The 15,782-nt window shown below is 39.6% G+C and overlaps 2 protein-coding genes across 7 annotated transcripts in view; both read right to left on the reverse strand.

Annotated features, from left to right (window-relative positions):
• Nucleotides 1–15,782, reverse strand: part of LOC106092154 (uncharacterized) — a 432,693-nt gene that overhangs the window by 226,657 nt on the left and 190,254 nt on the right. The gene's annotated exons all lie outside the window — the stretch shown is intronic.
• LOC106083818 (putative uncharacterized protein DDB_G0289263) overlaps nucleotides 1–15,782 on the reverse strand; it is a 255,441-nt gene that overhangs the window by 142,376 nt on the left and 97,283 nt on the right. For all 6 annotated transcript variants that reach the window (XM_059368263.1, XM_059368261.1, XM_059368262.1 and 3 more), the window contains one exon: nucleotides 3,674–3,955. In XM_059368263.1, the coding sequence (XP_059224246.1) occupies nucleotides 3,674–3,955 (282 nt within the window). The remainder of the gene's footprint in view (nucleotides 1–3,673; nucleotides 3,956–15,782) is intronic.

A 15,782-nucleotide genomic window follows, 5' to 3' on the forward strand; every position in this document is an offset into this window, starting at 1 on the left:
ATAAGGGGCCTCCTTTTTATGCCCAGTTCGAACGGAGTGCCATATAGCTATACTACTTGGTAGAGAAGTTTTAACATGGCAGGATACCTCATAAATGTAGCCAGCATTAGTAAGGAAAAAACCACCGATGAGAATTTTTCTATTGTTCACTTTGAAGTTTGAACCCATAAGCCGTCATGCTAACCTCTGCACCACCGTGGCATGACTTTTTCATTAAAAAGTGTTCAACATACAGGTACAAAAGTTAATATAGACTAAAAGACCAGTTTGACCCAGACGAGTTGTATTCCATTACAATTCGACTTTAATGAGAACATAGTAGCAGTGTAAACATTAAATAAAATATCATGTGTAAACAGCACAGTAATTAAATATAAAATTTTTTAAAGATAACTCTCTTACCTTCCTAAAAAATTGGAAAGGTATCGTTTATAGTTTACAAGAAATCCTAATTTTATTCTGCACAAAAAATAAAAAAAATAGCAACCTTTTTCAAAATTTAATAAAATGTTTGTTTTCAGCAGCACAACACACCCACAATAGCAAATATTTTGATCTAATTTTTTGGTCGCTTTTCAATCGTTTAGATCGACCTTAACGTCAAAGTAAATGCTTTTTGGAATCTTTTTGGAAGCTGCTTTTGACCCTTGAGCATGCAAACATTTCTGTCGTAGACCGCTTCATTTCCTCCGCACAGTAGCTGTCCAATTGGCCAGTTGCAAATTCGATGGACCTTTCTGTTTGGTCCATTTTGGAGAACAAGGTAAGGACCAAAAAATTTCTCAGTATGAATGCACTGAAGAAAGTCATTGTACGAGAATGGGCCAAAATACCAGCAGATTACAATCATGTAGCTTACAACTCATTTTGTGACCGATGGTCAAGGCAAAAGGTGGTCATATTGAGCAAGAAGGAATGTATTCCCAAAACTTGCATTGCTTCCACACATATTTGCCATTCCAAGCACTTCGATCTTCGGCACTTGTTCTAAAATCTTTGACACCAAGTTTCGAGGTGTCTCCCACCACTTGATCTTCCATCGGCCTTTTGTTCATCCCTTCAATGAATTGCTCGTGGTTCATACGACGCCTATATTCTCTATTAATGACTGGTCCATATATTTTACGAAGAATCTTTCATTCAAACACTCCAAGCTCTGCCTCGTCTGCTTTCACAAGTACCCATGCCTCAGAATCATTCTATAATAACTCGGGTAGTATCAGAGGCTTGTATAGTGTAATCTTCGTCTGTCAAGAGGTGTCCTTGTTTCTAAACTGCTGACTTAATCCAAAGCAACATATGTTTGCCAGCAATATTCTTTGCTTTCGGTTACGGCGGTGCCGAGGTAGATAAAATTGCTGACTATCTGATCGGTTGTACAGACCGTTTTCGGACTCGATGCCGTCCATTTTGTCTTATCTCCATTTTCAAAGATTCTCTTTCGATTCTTTCAAAGGCCGCAGTTACTACTTCTGGTGGCCGATATCTATGATATCGATGTCGTCGGCACAGGCGAGGAGCATTTATTGTCTTGTGAGTAGTATGCATATCTATTCACATCTGCATCTCGTATAATCTTCTCCAGCAGGATATTAAAGAGATCACACGCTAGGCTGTCTCCTTGTCTGAAACCTCATTAAGTATTGTATAGTTCGGAGAGATTCTATTCTATTCTATTCTTACTGAAGAACGAGTATCAGCAAGTGTCATCCTGCAGAGTCTTATTAATTTTGCAGGGATACCAAACTCAGACATGGCTTGAAATACCTTTGAACGTAAAGGAGTATCGAAGGCGGCTTTGTAGTCAACAAAGAGATGGAAGATGTTGATTTGTCCTTCTCGGGTCTTTTCAGGATTTGGCGCAGTGTGAATATCTGATCTAGGGTGGATTTACAAGTTCTAAAGCCGCATTCATAAGGCCCAATTATCTCATTGAGCTTAAGTTATAATCTTTCACGCAGTAAGCTCGAAAGTATCTTGTATACGGTGGGGAGGAGACTTATTCCTCTGTGGTTGGCACATTCAGTTTTGTCTCCTTTCTTGTGTACGGGACATAGAATGCTGAGGTTCCAATCATCGGGTATGCGTTCTTCTAGCCAGATTGCACAGACAAGCTGATGCATACGCCTTATCTGCGTGTCGCGTTCGGTCTAAAATAGTTCAGCGTGTAAGCCGTCGGCTCCTGCTGCCATGTTATTCTTCCGTTGGGTCACTACGGTTTCCTCTTTGTTTCTGCGGTTTCCTCTTTGCCGCCATCGACGCACACTAGCACTTGGACAAATGTTCTTTCTGACTTTAGAATACCTACCCTACAAGTGAAGTTTCATAATACGGGCGCTATATCATATTCTGAACCAATTTTGTTAGTCTTTGGCAAATTTATTCAGATGGTTTATGAACCAAGCGTCCCAAATTTCGGGCACATACACGCAAAATTGTTATTTCTCCCCAAGTGGATCACTAAGTGAAAATTGGGTGATGCATGTATATGGGAGCTCTGTCTTAATTTGAACCGATTTTTATAAAATTCTCTGATTTGCCAACAGTTATAAGTGATTGGTATCTACAAAACTTCATGACGATCGGTAAAAAAAATTACCAAATTATTGCAATACAACTAAAAATCTGAACCGATTTCAAACAAAACCGTACACTTTTAAGACGTAAGAAAATAAGACATTGTGCAAAATTTTGAGCAGGTTGATAAAGGGCGCTCACAAACAGAGTTTGTGAGAAATTGATTACATTTGGAATTAATTGAAGCGAAATTTGTGCTGGTGCGGCGCCTTGTCGTTACTATTTTGCACATAGAACTCAGTACCCCTTCTACAGAAATGTGTTCGTGTTTCTTCGTCGCCATAGTACGATTTGACAGTTTCTCGGACGAAAAGTCGAACTCAATATAGAGAAAAACAAGTAAAAACACATTAAGCCCGGTGGATACAACAATACGGACATATGTATACTTTATTCGAAATTGGGTTTAAATCCACATTTTATGAACGCAATAGATTAGTATAGTATAGTATGAAGACCAGTCTAAATACAACCAATTCCAAATAAGGTCCAACAAAAAAACCATACTCGGCAAGGATGTCGATTAAACAGAGGATTTCCATTAAGCTTTTGTCACAGAGCGCGAATTTTGATAACAAATTTCAACTATTTGTAGTTATTGCTCGTTTCTCCATGATGAAATGGCAGAGTATACTAGAGCCTTTTCACTTTTACAGATGACGTTTGGAACCAAATATCTACCAGTGCTGCCACTCCCAAAACACTTAACTCATAAAACTTCGAAGTTTAGAACATTGCATGCCGTAAATGCCGTAATTATTTTAATCCAATGCAACCCTTTTTATAAAAGCTTATTTTATAACAGTTCCAAGATCGGTCTTAGGAAAACGCCATAATAACAGCCGGTAAAAATTCGTACATAACGCCTGTTAAATGTTTTGTCGAAATATTGCATTTCTCATAAATTCCTGCACGATATAAATCAAAACACTTGTAATTAAAAACATCGTTAACAACTTTGCGCCTATATAAGTAAAATTTATGAATTACATGAGTGTTTTTATCCATTAGCATTCCAAGAAATCACTTTGTTTATAATACCAATAAGAAAGGTGTTATACTAATTAAGCAAACGATATGGAAAAAAAACACTTACCAAATATCTGCTGATGCTGCCACTAAGAGTTGCACGCAATCCAAACAACCTCTTGCCGCTGCATAATGCAACGCTAATGCGCCTCCATTGGGCCTTTCGTTCGATGAAATACTGCCCGAGTGCATTGATTCATTGTAGCCATCTAATTGATGGGAATGCATTATGTTGTTGTTGCTACTATTGTAGTTGCCAAGATTTTTGTTATTACTAATTTTACGCTGAGAGTTACTGTAATTCGTATAGTTTACGCTGGCATTCAATGGTGGCGCATAGTCATGAGTTCTGTAATAAAGAGAAAAAGATATTTAAATTGTAAATAAAAAAAAACAAAAAAACGTATATAAATCCACGCCAAAAAGTATGCTTTGGGTTTTCTCATAATTTATAAGTAATATATATCGTTGTGTCGTTTAGGCACTGCAGTCAGCCACCATTAACATAATACTTAGGCAACAAACTTTAAAGCCAAACTATTTAAGTATTGCCAATTTTGATATGGTTTCTCGTGGCATAAACACACTTTTGTAAAATGGTTGGCAATTTATAATGAAATGGCCTCGAGCTTGAAGTTTTAATCGAAATAACCTGATTTAATCAAACAGGCCGAACTGCCAAATTTTTAACTGGATGAAATAACTAACTAAAAATCTTTATGGACGCTGTATATACATATATTGTGAGAACTACCAAAAGAAAGCCTCAGTAACGAAAGACAAAATTCGGAGCCGACTGCCTGTACCACAAAGTCGCCCACTTCTTTAACTCAAATATTAAATTTACGATATTCTTTAGAGACGATTTATTAAAATCTGGTCCAACTTTTATTTTTCATTGCCCACTTTATGCCGCAAAATCCGTCCTTGGGTATCAGAAGCCTCCCCCAAGAAAGCCATTGTACGACAAAGAGAGAGAGAGAGAGAGAAGCCAAGAATACAACATACAGAATACCCCTGCAATCAGTAGCAACGCGGCGGATGAAGAAGAGGTATCGGGAGAAACTCTATTCCGTAGAAAGAAAAAGAAAATGGAAAGGCGTGAATGTGAGTGTGAGCGAATTGAGATTGGTGTAGGCACTTCTTTGTGCAGAAACAAAGAAGAAAATCTGGTAACTGTTATAGATAGTGTGCTTGGAAAATGAAAAAGACATGTTTCCCAAACAGTGCACGACAATGGCGGCGCTGCTGTTAAAGCAAATATTTCGTAATGCAATTTCAGATAATAAATTCGGCCAGACCGAATCTTATATACCTTCTACCATGGATCGCATTTGTCAAGTTATTTTCCCTGTATCTCCTTTTCGGCCAACAAAGGCTAAAAGAAAAGAATTGGTATGCTTTTGGAGCTATATCAAGTTATGGACCGATTCGGACCATAATAGAATTGAATGTTGGAGACCATAGTAGAAGTCATTGTGTAAAATTTCAGCCAATTCGAATAAGAATTGCACCGTTTAGTGGCTCAAGAAGTAAAATAGGGAGATCGGTTTATATGAGAGCTGTATCAGCCTACAGACCGATTCAGACCATATTTGACACGTATGTTGGATGTCATGGGAGAAGCCGTTGAACAAAATATCAGCCAAATCGGATAACAATTGCGCCTTCTAGAGGCTCAAGATCCCAGATCGGTTAATATGACAGCTATATCAGGCTTTGAACCATACTTTGCATAGTTGTTGGACGTCATGCAAAATTTCAGCCAAATTGGATAAGAACTGCGCTCTCTAGAGACTCAAGAAGTTAAGATTCAAAATCGGTTCATATGGCAGCTATATCAGGTTATGGACCGATTTGAACCATACCTGGCACAGTTGTTGGTCATAACGAAACACGCCGTGCAAAATTTCAGCCAAATCGGATAGGAATTGCGTCCTCTAGTGGCTCAAGAAGTCAAGACCCCAGACCGGTTTTAATGGCAGCTATATCAGGTTATGAATTGCACAGTTTTTGGAAATCATAATAAAACACCTTATGCAAAATTTCAGCCAAATCGGATAGAGATTGGGCCCTCTAGTGGCTCAAGTCAAATCAAGATCCAAGATCGGTTTATATGGCAGCTATATCAAAACATTGACCGATGTGGCCCATTTACTAACCCAACCGACCTAAACTAAGTGTAGAAGTATATGTGCAAAATTTCAAGCGGCTAGCTTTACTACTTCAAAAGTTATCGTGCTTTCGACAGACAGACGGACGGATATGGCTAGATCGACTTGAAATGTCATGAAGATCACGAATATATTGGGTTGCCTAAAAAGTAATTGCGGATTTTTTAAAAGAAAGTAAATGCATTTTTAATAAAACTTAGAATGAACTTTAATCAAATATATAATTGTCTTTTTGTTCGACAACCTTTTGCCATCTTCCTGGCAAATTTAGTATTCCACGCTCATAGAACTTCTGGCCTTTATCTGCAAAAAACTGAACCAAGTGCGATTTTATAGCCTCATCATTGCCGAAAGTTTTACCATTTAAGGAGTTCTGCAAAGATCGAAATAAATGGTAGTCTGATGGTGCAAGGTCAGGGCTATATGGTAGATGCATCAAAAGTTCCCAGCTAAGCTCACTCAGTTTTTGGCGAGTGACCAAAGATGTGTGCGGTCTAGCGTTGTCCTGGTGGAATATGACACCTTTACGATTGACCAATTCTGGTCGCTTCTCCTTGATGGCTGTATTCAATTTGTCCAATTGTTGACAGTAAATATCCGAATTAATCGTTTGGTTCCTTGGAAACAGCTCAAAATATACCACACCCATCCAATCCCACCAAACAGACAGCATAACCTTCTTTTGGTGGATATCAGCCTTTGAAGTGGTTTGAGCTGGTTCACTATGCTTGGACCATGATCGTTTTCGACTAACGTTGTTGTAAACAATCCATTTTTCATCTCCAGTTATGATTCGTTTTAAAAACGGATCGAATTCATTGCGTTTAAGGTGCTACCACAAGCGTTGATTCGGTTTGTTAAATGACTTTCTTTCAATACATGTGGTACTCATATTAAAATTGACGCCAAACAAACAAATGTAAACAAAATTTCTCGCACTTTTTTTCTAAAGCAAGCTAGAAGTAACATGTGATAACTGACAGAAGAGAGAATGCAATTACAGAGTCACAAGCCGTTGAAAAAATTTGTCAACGCCGACTATATTACTACTATATTACCGACAATTACTTTTTGGGCAACCCAATATATACTTTATGGGGTCTTAGACGAATATTTCTAGGAGTTACAAACAGAATGACAAAATTAGTATACCTCATCCTTTGGGGGTATAGACTGATTTGGAGCGTATTTGGCACTGTTGTTGCAAGTTGTTATAGAAATCGGACAAAAATTCAGCTTGTAAGGGTTCAAGAAATCGGGAGATCAGTTTATATGGGAACTATGTCAGGTTATAAAGCGATTTGGAGCGTACTTGGCACAGTTGTTGGAAGTCTTAACAGAACACTTCATGCAAAATTTCATCCAAATCAGGCAAAAATTGTGGCTTCCAGGGGCTTAAGAAGTCCAATCGGGAGATCGGTTTATATGGTTATACAGTTTATTATACAGTTTACAGACCGATTTGAACCGTAATTGGCGTAGTTGTTGATAGATATAACATAATACTATGCGCAGCCAAATCGGACAGAAATTGCGGCTTGCATGGCCTCAAGAAGTCAAATCGGGAGATCGGTTTATATGGGAGCTATATCAGGTTCTTGACCGATTTTGACTGTATTTGGCGCAGTTGTTGAAAATCATAACAGAACACTACGTGCAAAATTTATATGGGAGCTATATCCAATGTTTATATGGGAGCTATATCCAAATATGATATGGCCCATTTGCAATCTCCAACGACCTACATCAATATTAAGTATCTATGCAAAATTTCAAGCGGCTAGCTTTACGCGTTCGACCGCTAGTGTGATTTCGACAGACGGACGGACGGAAGAACGGACTTAGAATTAATTCGACTCAGAATGTCGAGACGATCAAGAATACAATATAATTTATGGGGTCCTAGATCAATATAGAGGTGTTACAAACGGAATGTCTAGATTAGTATACCTCCATCCTATGGCCGTGGGTATAAAAATATTTGCTTTTTATATTTTGCATTTTGATTACTTTCGTCATTTTTTTACAAAGGGAGTCGAGCTATTGAACATCACAAATTATGTTGCAAGAAATGATTGTAATTTGTGTTATATTACTAAAAGGAAATTACCTAAGCTACAGATCCTTGTGCATACCATCCAACCAATATCATTAATAACGATGACCTTTACTTTGTCATAAAACGCAGCTCACATGTCTGCCATGTGAGCTGTCACAACTCATGCCTGTACTCAAAACTTTTTTACAAACAGCGTGTGCCATATACAACAACAAAAGGATAACATCAGTGTGTGCAGTGTGAGTGTGTTACCGCAACCTTTTTTTTCTCATTTTCCTTCCAAAATGTTTTTTTTTTAATTTTATTTCTTCCAAAAAAACCCACAAAAAATTAAGTACCAGTCATTTTCAGCAAACTACAGACTTTTTAGGCAGCCTGTTGTTCTGAAATTGCAGAACAACAATTGTAATAAAAGCAACAAAATTAACTAATAACAGTCAGCAAACAGTGTTTGCTATTTTCATCATATATTTTCGGCCATAGATCAGATATTCACACGGCGACAAATCCTTGAAAAGACCGGCGAAGCACAGGTCAACACATACCATCTCACCGTTGATTACAAATCCGCTTTCTACAACCCTATATGTACAAAGGTATTTCACAGCCAGACAGGGAGACAGCTTATGGTGTGATCACTTTAATATTTTGCTAAGGAATATTACATGAAATGCAGATGTAAATACAATAAGTATGTCACACAACTCACAAGAGCACACATGCTACTCGTCTATGGCGACGACATCGATATCATCTATTCTATGGAAGCCGATTGTACGTACCGGATTGACCCGATGGAGTCCACCATCTACAAGATGTGACGCCAAGCTGTAATACCCTGTACCATAGAAGTAGTGTGGGCCAGCAGTTGTATTAGAGTTGTGCAGGGTAGGAATTACTTATTTCGGCTTTTTCATATTTCAAAATCTACTAAAAATTTTTTATATAATTATGTTACGAGCACATATGGCTCATTTTTTGTTTATTTTTATTTGGCAAAATGTTGTAACGTTGTTTATGTGCAAACAAATTAAAGGCGCCAAGCTAAAATTCCTCATTTCAAAATTTGAATTTGTTGCCTAACTATGCTGAAACACATATATGGAGGTATTCATCTTTCCACTTTTTCCATCTCCAGTGTGCTGCGGAGTGACACAAAGTGGGAACAGGAACGAAGGAAGCGCGCACGACCTTTTCCAAAAGGACGCCACAGCCATCACGAAAGAGAAAGATGAGTCGTTGAAAGAGGTAAGGAGCCGCCCTCTTACGCCAGAGTGGCAAAGAAGCACAATGGAGATGAGTTGACTTATGCAGTCGTCGATATCGGCAGTGCATCCGGTAGGATTCCACCAGATCATCGGTCCCATGCTAAGCATCTGGTAAATGAACGGTCGTTGGAAGTAGGTGCGCAAAGCTCAACCTTCTGAGAAAGATCAACATGGCCCAGCTCACAAAGGCGACAGAACGCATGATGGTGGGCATTGATCAAGTCACCCTGACAAGTTTGGCTAAAACTAAAGACATGGCGTACTACGGGACCAAGGCCGTCTTTTTCAAGATTGGGAAGACTAGCAAAGGTAAATTTCCTCATATTGAGCCAACAGGCGATGCAGTGGCATGACACTCTATACCTTCCAACGAACAGGGCGCCGACGATCACCGTATCTCTAAATATTGGAAGGACTAGGATAAGCATAGATCCTAATACTAAAACAATTAGGGATTTTGTAAGCAGCACGGAATTCCCGACTTAAGTTACTTTCCAGTATTTAGAAAGCACAAAAAGCCGATTACTGGCTTAGGTGTATGTCCATAGTGGCATGGACGGATTAATATCCGCACCCCGTTTTCAACCTATCCCAAACTAAACTTACTAAGAAGGAGCATTTCAAGGAGCCGACCTCTTACGCCAGAGTGGCAAAGAAGCACAACAGAGATGAGATGACTTATGCAGCCATCGATATCGGCAGTGCATCCGGTAGGATTGCACCTGATCATCGGCCCCAAGTGAAGCACCTGGTAAACACCCGTTCGTTTACCAGGTGCTTCACTTGGGGCTTCGATCATGTGTTGAACTCTGAAGGGGCTCCACCCATACGGATTATGAACTGCGGGTATAGTGGGGACACATCTTAACGCTGCACTTTATATCAGCGGAATGCATTGATACCGTCAAAAAGCTCGTTGGAAGTATCCACACTCCCCGGGGAGCAAAGCTCAACCTTCTGAGAAAGATCGACATGCCCCCGCTCACAAAGGCGACAGAACGCATGGTGAAAGTCTTCAACAAGCAAAACAAACAGTTGGCCGTGGAGAAATTGGAGGTCTTCCACAGGGAGGAGAAGAAGGAAGGAATTCTCCTTGTGGTGGGCATTGACCAAGTCTCCGTGACAAGATTGGCTAAGACTAAGGCCAAGGCCGTCTTTTCAAGATTGTAACCACTAGCATAGACAAATATTCTCATATAGAGCCATCAGGCGGCGCAGTGGCTGGACACTCAATACCGCCTAACGAACTGGGGGCCGACGTTTACCGTCTTTCTCAATATTGGGAAGACTAGGATAAGCAAAAATGCTAGTATTGTACTATAACAACAGGCAGTGCAGGGGCGAGAGAACCAACACTGTCTAATGAACAGGGACACGACGATGGACCCATCACTGACTTCAAGATTCGAAAGACTAGGAAAGGTAAAGATCAAAATATTGAAACATCAGGGCAGCGACAAAAGTCTCAATACAGCCTAACGAATAAGAAGCCGACGATGGAAACAACACCAACTCCCAAGAAGCCCATTTACCCAAGATTTGGAAGACTAATATAGACAAAGATCCTAGTATTGAAACATCATGCAGTTCCGGGACGGGAAACTCAATACAGTTTAAAGAACAGGGACCGCACGATGGAACTATTACCGACTTTATAAAAATTCGGTGGACAAAGGTGGGCCAATTTAAAGCACCACGTTTCCTCAAAAAAAGATTTCGATATCTGACAAGGTCAATACTTAGGAGTGATCTTGGACAGAAGACTGAATTGAAAGTTTCTTACTCAGAAGCGTACCTAGAAGGCTCACAGATGTTGGGCACTATGTAGACGGGTCGTAGGTTCGAAATGGGGCCCGAATCCGAGGATAGTCCACTGGCTCTACAAGAGCGTGATTAGACCAATGCTTTGTTACGCCTCATTAGTTTGGTGGACTGCGATGGAGAAAAAGTGCAACGTTAGGATAATACAACAGGTTCAGAGAACATGTTTTCTTGGCATAGGCGGAGTCATGAGGACCACCCTCAGTAGGACACTGACGACTATACTAGATACCCGACCCATAGACATACAGATTAATTGTGAGGCAGCCACTGCGGCTATGAGAATCAAGGCGACGGAAGAATGGATTGAGGATAGGAGCAGGTCATACCATCGGAGTATAATCTAGGCGACGATAGGAAACATGGAAAGAATGAAAGAGAGATGAACCTTGAAGGCGAGTGCGATTCACTGCTGCCAGGGGCACAGTCTTGAATTGACGGTACCCTAGTATTTCCATCTGGGCATCATGTTATACGGATGGATCAAAGCTAGAGAACAGAATGGGCCTGTAGGTCTTAGACTACCTGACCATAATACGGTCCTGCAAGTGGAGATTCTGGCGATCACGGAATGCGTGAGGTGGTGTGGTGTTAACGCGAGGACGTCGATGTGAACATCTTTATAGACAGTACAGTGGCCATAACGGCAATAACAACCAATTACAAGGCAATGACAAGATTAACGCCATATCTGAGGACGGCTCGATCCGCATTTTTGGGTGCCGGGCCATAGACAAAGCAAACGATTTTGTAGTGAAGGCCAGAGGACTGCCGTCAATAAACCTGGTTAAACCGAAGCCTTTCGGGTCGATGCAGTCCGACATAAGAGCGTTGGTTACGAACGGAAGGATGACGAAAATCCTATGGTGAGATCCGGATTGTGAGAAGACGAAGCTATTACTGAGGTCAGGAGGTCAGTATTTCTTTCGGTATCACAACGGGACACATAGGACTACGAGCTCACTTATGCAAAATCGGTGCGGTGAATGATAGCATGTGTAGCATGATGATGAACAGTTCCCGGCTTTCGCTTTGGAACTGTTCCCGGCTTTCGCTTCTAACAGATACCGGTACTTAGGTGGGGACACAAGACCAGACATAAACCAACTAAGTTACGTGGTATGAAAAACAATAAAGGATTTTGTAAGCAGCACGGACATCCTGACTTAAATTTTCTTTCTCGGGTTACTTTTCAGTATTTAGAGAGCACAAAAAGCCGATTACTGGCATAGGTGTATGTCCATAGTGGCATGGGGCGGATTAATATCAGCATCCTGTTTTCAAGCTATCCTAACCTAAGAAGGAAGTTAATTATGTATTTTATGGATGTTGCCATCAACAAACTGACATTCAGAATGTTTAACAAGCCATGCGATCTGTCAAGACAAATAAATTTCTATCCCCTCACTACCATTTGTATACCGCGTATTTGGTTAGGGTTTTCTGTTGAGCAGGTTCCTAGTTTTGAGCACAAAAATTAAATAGTTAGAAATGAAATCTTTGTCGGTTTAGATCAGCTTAGCTTGTTGCTTTATATGCTCTACTAAAATTTTACTTTATCTAAATTTGAAATTTGCCTGTTCGCTGTAGTGCGTCAAGTCGTCCGCTGTTTATGGAGTGAAACAATTTGGAGGAGTTTGCATTCAAGCTCGTTCTGTTTGGGGTTTCTTTAACTGCTCTGATTGCGATGCTGTCTGTCTGACTAACTTAACAGGCTCTTATATTATAATTACAAACTAAAAGCAACCGAAAAAGCAAAAGTAAACTCTGAGAAACCAAAATGAATAGCAATTTTCCTAGACAAGGCCTAACCTTCAAATATGAAAGAATTTTAATTGCTGTTTTATCTTAAAAGTGATCAAATTTTAAAAACACAACTAGGTGCAAAAAATGAAATGAAATGGAAACCCAATACAGCTTAACGAACAGGTACCTGACGATGGAACCATTAATGACTTTATAAAGAGTCGGAAGACTAGACTAGGCAAAGAACCTAAAACGATGATATCAGGCAGTGCAGTGACAGTCAATGCAGTCCAAAGAACAGGGAACAGACAATGAGATCATCACCTACTCCCAAGATGCCCATTTACTGGAGGATCAACGATTGAGGTTATCCAGATAAACCTCCAACGGAGCGAGACTGCTGTACACGCTCTGATGGAGAAAATCAGCAAGGGCAAGATTCATATTGCCTTAATTCAGGAGCCATGGACGACTCGGATCATAGTTTCTGGACTGAACCATATCAACTACCAATTATTCTATCCTAAAACTGGTACCAGACCGAGGACCTGCGTTATTTGTCATAAAAATTTGAATTATATATTTTTCCCAGAGTTGTCAACGTCGGATGCAACAGTGGTGAGACAGGGTGACGGTGGAGCATCTGCTTTTCGACTTTCCGACACCGCCACCCACATCGGAGCTGCAATGGCTGGTGAGGAAAGCAAAACAGGCAGAAAACGAGGTACTAATAGGGTGCGATGCGAACTCTCACCACATTTCGTGTGGTAGTACCAACACTAATAAGCGGCGCCAAGCCCTGGCGGAGTTCTTAAATACTAACGACCTAATAACAAATAATATTGGTAACACCGCTACCTTTGTTAATAGGTTAAGGGAGTGGGCGACGAATGCGCATGCAACATTGTGGAACAGCGAAACGGTCGGTTGGACGTCGAAAATCATATGGGGGGATCCGGATCGTGAGAAGACGAGTCTATTACTGAAAGGATGCAAGAAGGAGGTCAGTATAGCTATTGGTATCATAACGGGACACATAGGACTACGAGCTCACTTATGTAAAATCGGTGCGGCAAGTGTAGGGCATGCGGGGAAGATGATGAGACGTTGGAGCATTTGCTTTTGCCATTGCCCGGCTTTCGCATCTAACAGATACCGGTACTTAGGTGGAGACACAATATCAGATATGAACCAACTTAGGGGAGTGGCATTGAAAACGATTAAGGATTTTGTAAGTAGCTCGGAATTCCTAACATAAAATGTTCTTTTTAGAGGTTACTTTATAATTTTTAGAGCGCACAACAAGCCGATTACTGGCTTAGGTGTATGTCAATAGTGGCATGGGGCGGATTAATATCTGCACCCTCTTTTCAACCTAACATAACCTAACCTAGCTTCTTTTCTGAAAAACATTGGATTTTATTTACGACAAATATAGAGTTTTTTGCACTGACAATGCCTTTCATTCTTGGTATATAAAATACTTTTCGGGGTTTTAACTTATAAATTAATTTAACGTCATGCTTATGTATATGTATATGCTTTTTAATTTTAAAATACCATAGATTGTGCATATTGAAAAGGATACAAAGTTCAATTTAATGTTGCAACATAATCCTAACTCAAATTTAACCAATTATAAGCAGATCCAAGTTGGTAATTTAAACTCTTCCAGAGTATATTTAGATTTATTTAGATGTTATGATACACAATTATATTAAAAGTCTTCCATGTTGATCTAATGTGTTTTTTTTTTTCATTGGCTAACCTATGGCGAAACTTAAAAAATTATCATTTTCCGAGTTTGCCATCCGCCCATCACGTTTTATCCATCACTGGTCTATATGCTTAAATACACACACTCTCTCTCTAGTAGGAGATACACAAGAGAATAATAATCATTTGCGGCTATCGAAACACATTGCCGTCAAATAGGTTTTGGTTTTACTACAACAGAAAGGTTTAGTTACGGTAGGCGAAGTTGCTTAATGGTTTACAATAAACAAAGCCACATTCAACAATGCTACGTTTATGGGTAACGTTTGATATGTTGAAGCGAAACGGTACATAGTTACAATAAAAGAAACACTTCGTAATAAAAGTACTTTGTTTCTCGTAAAAATTTCTCAAACGCTTCTTTTGTGTTTGTGAAAAAGTTTAAGTCTATATCTTGTAAATGTCATGTAAAGAGGATGAAGAATATATGGGTTCGCAGATCAACACATCAAAAAGCGATAAATGTAATCACTAAGTTCGTATACCACCATCCTATGGTTTGCAGTATGAAATGAATACCCAACTATATTGTGGTGGCGCAACTCTACATTCTGCTAAAAAGTTATTGAAATAAGTGCAGTTTATATTAGGTATGTACAAAAGGATCGCGAACTTAGTACATTTTAAAAAGAGTTTATTTGTCTATGAATATCCATTTTGCACCACCTAAATACTTCCTATATGTGCAGGTCGGTTGGGATTACAAATGGGCCATATCGGTCCATGTTTTAAAATTTTGCAAGAGGTGTTTTATTTAGACTTCACACAACTGTGCCAAGTATGGTCTAAATCGGTTCATAACCTAATGTAACAGCCATACAAGCCAATCTTCAGATTTGACTTTTTGAAGCTCTAAGAAGGCGCAATTAACACCCGATATTATTCCATAACTTAATGTTTCTCCTATATATTTAAAAAAGTCATTTCAAATGCTTGACAAATGCGATCCATGGTGGATGAGAGATGGACATGGAGTGGATAGAGAAAGAGTAATTAACACCCCAAAAGGTATTTGTTTGTATACCCACCACTAACATAGACATTCCATTTGTAGCATCTCGATTGATCTGCAGCCTCGATCGTCTTGACATTCTAAGTCGATCTAGCAATATCCGTTCGTCCATCCATCCCTCCGTCAGTCGAAATCACGAAAGCGGTCGAACGAATAAAGGTATTCGCTTCAAATTTTGCACAGATACTTCTTATTGATGTAGTTCGTTGAAGATTGCAAGTGGAACATATCAGTTCTGATTTGGATATAGCCCCATAAAAACCAATATCCCGATTGGACTACTTGAGCTATTAGAGGCCTCAATTTTATTCCAATTGGGC

This window comes from Stomoxys calcitrans, chromosome 4 (assembly GCF_963082655.1).
Source record: "Stomoxys calcitrans chromosome 4, idStoCalc2.1, whole genome shotgun sequence".
Classification (NCBI taxonomy): domain Eukaryota; kingdom Metazoa; phylum Arthropoda; class Insecta; order Diptera; family Muscidae; genus Stomoxys; species Stomoxys calcitrans.